At 41.3% G+C, this 9,985-nt stretch overlaps 1 protein-coding gene across 1 annotated transcript in view; it reads right to left on the reverse strand.

Annotated features, from left to right (window-relative positions):
- The window catches only part of didum (dilute class unconventional myosin), a 29,930-nt gene that overhangs the window by 5,762 nt on the left and 14,183 nt on the right, over positions 1-9,985 (reverse strand). Inside the window, exons 2-8 of the mRNA XM_022808287.2 lie at positions 6,668-6,917; positions 5,488-6,379; positions 5,115-5,311; positions 2,547-2,765; positions 2,141-2,269; positions 929-1,200; positions 42-400 (exon numbers count right to left, since the gene is read on the reverse strand). Of these exons, the coding sequence (XP_022664022.1) occupies positions 42-400; positions 929-1,200; positions 2,141-2,269; positions 2,547-2,765; positions 5,115-5,311; positions 5,488-6,379; positions 6,668-6,917 (2,318 nt within the window). The remainder of the gene's footprint in view (positions 1-41; positions 401-928; positions 1,201-2,140; positions 2,270-2,546; positions 2,766-5,114; positions 5,312-5,487; positions 6,380-6,667; positions 6,918-9,985) is intronic.

Here is a 9,985-nt window from a genome sequence, read left to right on the forward strand (position 1 = left end):
TTGTTACCGCCATCAGCATCTAGCTCGTCGTCAATACTTACTGAATCAGAGACATCCGCATGATTATGATTATGTTGGTTGCTGCTAATCTTGTTCTGTCGTTTGAGCCTTCGAATCTGCTCAATAGTACGGTCATATTTTTCCTTAAGATCAACATTTTCCCGAGAGAGCCTGGCGATTTCACCTTGCAAAAAGCAGGTGGCTTTCTCTGCAGGCGTCATCTCGCTTAAAATAATCTGCTGCAATTTCTGGTTGTATTCACGGAGCTGGCGAATCTCTGCATTGAGATTCTGTTCACAATCGCGTGCTGACATCTTCACTGACTTCAACTCATTCTCCAGTTGGTTCAGCATAGTCTTCTGCGTCTCGAACGCCATGTAGATTTCACCCTCCTCCTCGCCTGATAAATGCATTCATTCATAGTATAGCGAACAGGTTAAAGCTTGTTGCATAGAATACTGGCCGAGATGGATGTATTCCTAGGTGTGGATACACCTTGTGTTACGACTATCAGGACGTATACATAAAAATAGAATCTAGCTTTTATTTTACGTAAACGTCAGAGTTCTCCAGTCCACTCGTGCGGTTCAACGGGTAAAAAATCAAGCATTGGTATGGTGCGCACTAATTCGGTATCTTTCACAAAGACGTTTTTTGGCGGATTTGTTTGCTTCTGCATCATCATACAGAATATCGCACTTGCTGCAGTCGGAGGGCTTAGGCCTAAATTCACCGATCAAGTTAACTGAGCTGATTGTTTCCTTTGATTTGTTCCGCGTTAAATAGTATAAAGAACCGATAGATCCGAGATCCTCACTATTATCTTACATGAATAATCTCATACTGAGATCATACTTTTCATTCCGCTCGATAGAGACAGTTCAAACCGTCAAAAATTGGCCCGCCGGCCATTTCGTCATTTACTTACGGTTAGGTACGTGAAATATTCCTTGACCCTCTCGGGTAAGAGCTTCCCGAAGGCAATGGATTTCCTCCTTCTTCGTGTCCAAATCTGCCCAAAGCTCTTCTAGGAGAGCTCGCGTCTTTGCGCTGCGATCATCTGTGCCGTTATTGGCATTGTCTCTGCCATCTTCAAATAGCGACGATGACGCAAGATCGCTGTCCCGTGAGCTCTCTGCCATGGACATGTTTTTCAGAGACTCTTTCAACTTAGTGTTTTCGCGCACCAGTTCGTGAAGCCTGAAGTGCATTAACAAAAAAAGGTGTTTACGTATAAAATTTCCTGGAACGTATAGATAATTACTAGCCGTGCATCTCGTCCATGGTAAACATCGCTTTGTAATATTTGTGAGTAACTTGTACTGTTCGAATCGATACTCTGCTGTTTTGTTAATAGGCTCAAATGTAAACCCCAGTTTCTCGTCTATATTTTTGCGTTACCATCACATAATGGCAAACCATAGTGCTGCCATCACGTCTTTGATGTATTCAACGAACGTATCACATTATGTTGTTTTTGCTTGTTTAGGGCAGTAGAGCACTGGCTTATAGCTTGTTACGTAGCAACATATATGGTAAGCTTGCAGTTGTCTATTTCCGTTCATTCTGTATTTTGTCGTACAATAAATCAGTCCTTCTCACTACGCTCATTCAAGTAGGAAATCTGTTTATTCAGGTTCGATCTAGTTGAAATACGACGTCGTATTTGAGCTACTTACCGTTTATTTAAACATATTAACACAGACATCTGGGTTTAGAACAGTGATGCCCACTATAAAATGGCATGCTATTTTCTACTTAGAATAAGGTCGTACTTAATAATTAAACTAAATGATAGATAAATTACGTTTTAAGTTTGCCGTACGAAACAACATGAGCGTTCCGCACATGAAAGTGATAAAAAATACTAGGTGAAGCGAGTAAGAAGAAAGCTAAGGCGGCCTTTTTTGGATTTGTTGTATTAGAGGTAAAATCGTAAATGTATAAAGTTTGTATCAAGGTATGATTTATGTAAATATACTGAGTTGTTTTCTACCGGGCAGTCCCGTATATATGTATATAAAGTTAGCCACAATGATTGAAGTGATTTTTGGATTGAAATTAACAAACCCGATTCAGGTTTTCACTGAATTATCAATGGATTAGTACTGGATTAAATGTAAAAGTAATTTAGTTGCACCTCATCATATCCTTAGCGGAGGGTTCTCCCATTTGCTGCTGATACTCAAGCTGCTTGGCAAGTTGGGCATTTTGAGCTTCCAGATCCTTGACACGCTTCTCGAACTTCAGAATTGTCGTAACATCCTCCCTACAGCACAAACAGATATACTGGTGTAAGGATTCGACTGATATTAATATCGTGATCGGATAGCACTTCGAAAAACTTAAATCTGAGAATCAGTTAAATAAGCCATGTTCTTTACCTTCAGATGAGTAGTGCGTGTATACTAGGAGGTACGAAAATACAGCCATGTCTAATCTAATGTATTATCTTTGTACTAAGCTGCATAGTTCGCAAACCCAAATCATAGTGTAGCTAATTTTAAAGGACCTGTTTAGCCCAGGTGTTCCTAGCACCAACGAACCTGATCGAGCCATTCCTGCTAACGGTCCCATATCCATGGTCACGCTCCAGAGCGTCCATAACTTCTTCTCCTTCGCGTCCAAGATCGCTGCCTGCACTGATTTCCGACGGCGTCCGTTGGTGCTGATTGTGCGGCTGATGTACCCGCAATGTATTCGAAGGACTAGAATGGGAATCTCCGTAGATCTTTGACATCATTCCATCGCGCTCTTCTAGAAGTCTGGCCAATATCAAACAAATAAACGAAGGAAAACGTCATTTAATTGTAGAACGTCTGCATAGACCGGTTGTGTTGGGAAGCTATTGCTGACAAAATGCAAAAAGATAAATTGTCGCTACAAATGTTGACGACTAGAGGATTGTTTTTCTTTTACTTGCACCTCGAGGGATCCGCAACTGTTTCACATGCCTCGTAAATTTGTTTTTGACAGGAATTCGTATAGGTAACTAGAGTGCAATACATACAATGTGTTTACCTACGGTATTTCGGCCCCGTATTTGCTACGGCAAACTAAATACCAAAAGAAGACACATAATCGTTAGACCCGTTTTCGACATACCCTCTACCTCTCCGCCCTACAGGCGCCGACATGCATTGGTAAATTACGGCTTAACTAATAGCTTGTCAATGTATTATTATGAAGTAAACTATGAATAATGCCATTTTCTTATGAAATATGTTGGTAAAATTCAACGGTTCACGATAATGCCTTGGCGACGAACCGCCATTTTGGAAATGACATTGCGAGAAATAGTTTTACTTGCGTTTGTACAAACGGAGAGAAAAACAATATCGGTCGATACTTGTTTCTGAAAATGTACGGCTTTCATAAGCACACAATGACAGAGTGACGAGAAGCGATTGGCGCCACCGCCTGCTACCTATATTCTTTCACGCAGCCGTTCCTTTTGACGGAAAATCCGCTCGATTCTAATGAGTAATAAATACCTATAAATATATAAATAATAATATAACCGTCTTCATCATTTGATAGTGAGTGTTCTACTATTTACGTTGTGATATTGTGAACAGCCAGTCCAAAATAAAGTTATAGGAAGCGAGGTTTACAGCGATCGGCAGGCCGAGTTACACAAACTTCGAACGGCGTGATCTACACAACCGGCAAAACGGCTCTGAGCGGATTGCAAAAGTTACCATAGATGAACTGAAAGCGGCTGATCAACGTCGAACCGTCGAGCACTTAATCTAATGTGGAGCACGCTAATACCAAATACGGAGCCCTCTACGGGGAGCCGACTCTAACGGTTGGTCAAATAAAGGGTATAAATATGAATAGTAGCATATAATGCGTGTGTAACGTAGTGATGTTTTATAAAATAGTTTAAATGAAGACCATTTTTTTTATTATTACTATGGAAACATAAATCGAAAGTCACCGATCTTTGCCTTCAGAATGACGGTAACATTCGTATATACACACACGTTACTATAGGCGACGATCTGAGGTAACGAAAGCGTAAGGCGTTCCTAGAATTAAACGCTTGTGTTGTATGTAGGTCATTTGGACAAAGTCTTATCTTGATACTCGATCCATATGAAATATTCGTTTCTACCGTCACAGAGCGATAATACCTTACAATGTCAGTAAGGGGGAAGGAGCATATCAGTCCATAAAGTTATAGACGCCTTAATGACACGTTAAGGCGCGTCATCATTCGCCAACTTTTTAAATGTATGCCACGCACCTTCGAACCGTGTAAAAAGAAATGAGACATTTTAATATTGTTGGCATACCCATCAGTGAGCCATGCCATAGTTTGTATCCACGTCTAGCGTGAGAAATACATAGAAAGCGTTGTACACGCGCACACGAAAAAATCGCATTCGTATCCATAAAGAGTCAGTAAGAAAATAATATAACTTAGATATTATTATATTTCTGGGTGTTCACTCTTTCCAATCAATATACTCGTCGCTCTGATTCCTTTGCCCGTTCTAACGCTACGACGAAGCCGTGATAGCGTGACTTAATTCCAACACTGTCGACTGATCTATACAAACCCACCGATCTTATTTTTATCATACCCATAGTGTACCCGAACGCCAAGACGATACGTATCATCGCACTTGACAGGTTCTAACTACCATGATCAGTTGCATATTTAAAAGAGAAGCAAAGTATATTAAATTAGTTGTTTATTAGGTGAAATACTTCGAAAAAAAATACGCACACAACAAATCAGAAACTAGTAGTTATCTTGGAATCGGTATGCCCTTTGGCTGAATGCGCTATTTAGTTGTTCAAGCCACCTTCAAAAAGTCAGTTAATCCACGGTCTTAATATGTAAAGTCCAAGCGGTGTTCCTGCGCAAGACGCATAGGATTACAATCCAACCGAACGTATAACATAATCCCACTTATTTAGATGCTCGTAACGAGCAATAATATGTTCAAAAACATTTAATGTAGCTATAAAGTGAACGACTACCGAAACAAAGTAAAAATGTTTACAAAAATTCGGATCAATAGCAGCAAATGTAAAAGACGAGCATACGCAATTATAGTTATTAAGCAATATACAAATTAATAGAATTTAAGAAAACCCACCGCTGATAATCAGTTTTGAGCTCCTCTAGCTCTTTCACCAGCAGTTTCTTTTCGTTAGCCCACCTATTAGCAACACCATCGATACTCGGAACATTATGTGGCGGGTCAAGGACCAGCTGCGCAACTATAGACTCCTTTACGGTCACGGGAATCTCCTTTGCAGGTGATTTTAGTTGTTCAATTTCACAGCTTAATACCTGCGAAGAATTAGTGGAAGCAGTAAGAACTCACTTTCTGGAAAACTTGGTTTGTCGTCGACTTATATGTGCACTGAATAAATAAACAAACTACATCATATTATAGGACTCGAGTTCTTAATCTATTTATAGGAAAATTTCCATCAGCACGAACGCGAAACCAGAAGCCTACTGACCTGAATTTTTTCTTTCGCATCCAGCTTTTCCTTTCGTGAGATTTCCAGCGCCTCGTTGAGGGCGGTCATCCTCTCTTCGTACTCTCGATTCCTGTCATTGGCAACCTTGAGAAGCTCTTCAAGTGTTCGGACCTTGTCCTTCCATTGGTTTTCGACGGTTGCCAGTTTGTTACGGGCCTCGTCTCTAGCCTTTGCTAGATCGATCATCTCCTGTTTCTGCGTGATAATCTTATTCTCAAGTCCCTTATACTGCGTCTTCCAGTGTTCGACCTTCTTCTCTTCTTCCTTCATTTTCTTACGCAGCTTCTTGGCGAGGAATCGTCGAACTGCAGCTTGGCACAGTACAACCTTACGCATTGAACGCACAAATCGACGTCTCTCCAAGAAACCGCGTACCTGAGTCTGTATAACGACAGCTGCACGATCGCGCCGAACAGCCTCGCAACGTTTTCGGGCCAGATAACCGCGAGCCAGGCACTGTAGCTGTAATGTAAGCTTTTTGATTTTTTGGTACTTTCGCCTGGCCAAGAAGCCCCGTACTGCCATTTGGATCTTCGTCACCGCAGTCGTCTCTCGTAGTGTCTGGGCCTTTCTGCGTGCGAGGACACCGCGTCCATATCGTTGGATCCCGTAAACGGCTTTAACAATACGGAGGTATTTTCGTCGATAGACAAAGCCCTGGATCACCTTCTGGATCATAACAGCTGCCTGATTGAGTTTATCGTTTCGTAATTTCTCCATGTAGGCAACTTGGCCTGCGCGGAAAAAGATTTTGGTTTTGCCAAATTGAAATTTATCTGGATCCTTAAGTACGAGTTCGAGAATTTTAGCGCAATTTTCTTTCTGGTCGACGTTATTTTTAAGTGTTTTAACCGTTGCCAGCATTCGGTATCTGCAAGATATCGAGAAGATTTAGAGTGTTAGGTTGCGTATTGTTCAACCTATACTTTTCTAGGCGCATTAATAGGGCACCATAGATTTGTATAAGCCTAGTAGCTATGATACATGCGACCTATTCTAAATAGGGTGCACTTGTATCGGGGAAGTGCACACCAAACGGCAGTAGCTCTTAGTCTAAAGGCGCATAATTGGTTCGGTTAACTGTCAACTGCAGAGCAAGATAGCATGCGCATATAATTAATACTTACAGTTCACAGATAAGTTATATTTTCGTTTTTACCTTTGCATGAACTCAGCATATGTCCAGCGTGATGGGAATCCGGCTGCCGAAATTCGTACGGTCTCGAGAACGCCGCAGGCGCGAAGCTGCTGCGTTGCTCGATGAACATCAAAGACGAAGGCGCTTTTATCATCGTTCGGCTTAATGCATCGCACATAATGAGGCGTCGTCGCGTTAAGGGTCTCCATAAGTAGCTGAAGGGATAGCCGAAACTGGAAGCCGACTGTCATCTTGTGCTGCCTCTTCGCGCCTGAAGAAAAGAGGACACATTAATAGCAATAGGCACCGTTAGTGTTTTTTTTCGATGATACATTGCTAGCGTGTTTGCCTGCTGAACTCAAAGACGTGTGAGATGGGCTAGGTTCGAAACTGCGCGTAGACGCTTTTCGTTTTACGCTAGGAGCCATCAGGAGCGGTTGGTGGGTGTACAAACAGACACCGAGTTGATGCATACAAGCTTCTCGGCGTGATAATTCGTTCTCATTATTTTACTAAGTACTTGTATTTTATTAAACCTTGTGCCAAGTGAAGAGTTTGTCGGAAATCAAACAAAGACAGCTAGTTTTAAAGGTCGAAGCTTATGCTTAGTTTAATATCTAAAAGTCGTTTTATATTATACCAAGTTTAAAGCTCTTTTTAATTATTCAGAATGACGTAACGTAAACAAGTTCCGACTAAATAAATATTATAGCTGAGAGCACTTCTGCCAACAGAATCATTCCTGCTGGTGATGCCTGCCAGACTCCAGAAGACGCGTTAGACCTACTTAGTAGATTGAGTTCCTTACTGTGCCTTTTTATAAGAATGCTTTCTAATACGCGTATTAATGTCCGTCTAATATAACTAGTTTACCATAGAAGTATTATTGTCACGTGTACATTTTAATCTCTGATTTCAAAATGCACCCAAGATGATCCAGTTAGGTTATGAGGGCTCTCTGCCACGAATATAGGTGTTATTACACAGGTCTTAAATAGCTTTACATGCAATATCTAGACGTACGTAATTTACGTTCAGAGTACTGGGAACAACAACAAAATGGTGTCGATGACTTGGACACCTCATTCGAACATTTCAGTCAGCTGTCAGCTTGACTTCAATGCTCCTTTAGCTAGCATGTATGCCATGTTTTACTATCAGTATTTTGGTAATAGTATTTCATTAGCGATACCTTGCCGATGTACTTAGATTGTCCGTGCAACGTATAGCGACTTTCTAATTTAACGCATAACGAGACGTTTTTAATATGAGCGTTCGCATAGCGACGCTGGTACGGGATTGACTCAGTCAGAATGTTATGGAAGAGGGCGGATACGAGAGCAAAAATATGGCGGTCTAACTACTGAACCACTGCACACGGCCACTAGCAATAAACGAAAGCCAGGCAGAAGTTGTACGCTGGAACCACCGGTGAAAATTGGGTCTCATTTTACGTGCTATTTCGGCAATTAATGAAAAAAAAAAAAACGTATGTTCAAACACATATTTCCTTTGTTGTTGTTTCTTTTTTTTAGCAGATATCTAAACTGGTATACTAGTTTGAACGTTTCACTGACGCGCACAACTCAATATAGTTTCCCAAAAAATGTTGAAGTTTAACACGTTCTATAATGGCAGTACTAAAACCAAGTCCCGGCGACTTCTCGGCAAAGCTCTTTGGCGAATTTACCTGCCTCGTCTACAATCTTGAACCACTGCTTATTACTGGCTAGACAGATGATGGTGGCCCTCGACAACTGTGTAGCGGATAACATATTCGTCTACTAAACGTAGGGGTGGTCTAGTTTCGAATCCGCGTGTAGATGCACTTGGAACCCCCATGGCTTAGGGATGTAAAGCATGATATACGGTTACGTATAGATAGATCATGACAATGGCCGCGTTCAACGAACGTAGATCGAAAGAAAAATAAATGCAATATTTGCTAAGCAAATGTGAATCGGGCATCGGCCTGTATATCGAAAAAGGACAAACCAGCTAGACGGCCGTCAGCTCTATTACGATCACTATTCGTACCCAATATTTCGCAGGACTGCGGTATTTGAACCATACCACAATAGCGCACAATACAAGAAGAAGTAACCCTGAAATGGGCTGTAGGAAGTGACCAGTTCTTGTGGCAACACGTTCGAAATCAAACACGTATTAGTCAAAAGTAGCCTAAACGCAAGATACAGTGGAACACCGAGCTGCCAAAAAGAAGCTACATAGACGCCCGCATCAAAGCAGCAGGTGGCTGGCACCTTTCTTGTCGACGTCGCTCAAAAGCGAACGGAGCTCGCGTCCCTCTTCTGTGGTAAATGTTCCACTTTGTTTCCTCACGATTGTCGTCATCTCTGACCCTTGTTTTTCGTATTCAGCTGTTCGATCGACTGCTGGGACGCGTTTTCTGCACATTCGTGTACCCATACGCAGACAGTCAACCAGACACAGCAGCGAGAAAGTAATACAAAGCCAGAGCAATGACACAAAATGGCCTAAATCAAAAATGTCGTACATCAGCTGTCAATGCAGTTCCGACAAACAGCTGAATCGTTATTACCGATACTGTAAAGTTCTTCTGAGCTGCGCACGTTCGATTTTTATATTTATCTATTCGTAAAATATGCCGCGATAATAACGACAAAAATGCATAGGCACCAGCAGTAGGCTCCTCTGTGCAGCACGAAAATTGACCGTAAGACAACGCTTCAGTCGCAAACAGGGAAACAATGGTGGACAACGATAATACCCCATTATTTATAGCATAAATGATGGGCTATTATGATTCGTAGATCTTCCAATTGAAATATTCTACTCAGTAAACAAAGGAACGAAATAGCTATTTTTGTTCCGTTTGATATGTGTCGAACGATAATCTATTTGTTCTGCCAGTAATATCAATGGGAAAAGTTCTATGGGGCATTACTTAACTTTACCAGTTGGTATTGGTTTGTCATTTCTAACTAGATTTGCCATATTTTATAGCAGCAATGTTAGCTCAAAGCAGCTACCTCTAATTATATACAGGGGGCTATATTTTAATTGGTTTTTATTATCTTCAGGCAGTCCTGTATTGAGAAGGTGCCGCAATGTGGCACACGGTAAATAATCGTTGCTATAAAAAACAATACGAAAACCTTTACGTCAAACTGAAGATTGCAGCCGACAGTTTGCATATAGACCTTAAATCGTTGCCGATTTTATGTTGAGTACACTCGATATAAAGCGATCAGCCTGCTCCATATTCACCTGGCCAAAGGACGCTGTTAGTTTCTTAGGATATGAAAGTACAAAATCTCGTTTTGCTTAATTTAGCTTTTTTTCTGTACTGTTTCC

This window comes from Varroa destructor, unplaced genomic scaffold, assembly GCF_002443255.2.
Source record: "Varroa destructor unplaced genomic scaffold, Vdes_3.0 BEIS01000005.1, whole genome shotgun sequence".
In the NCBI taxonomy this organism is placed as follows: Eukaryota; Metazoa; Arthropoda; class Arachnida; order Mesostigmata; family Varroidae; genus Varroa; species Varroa destructor.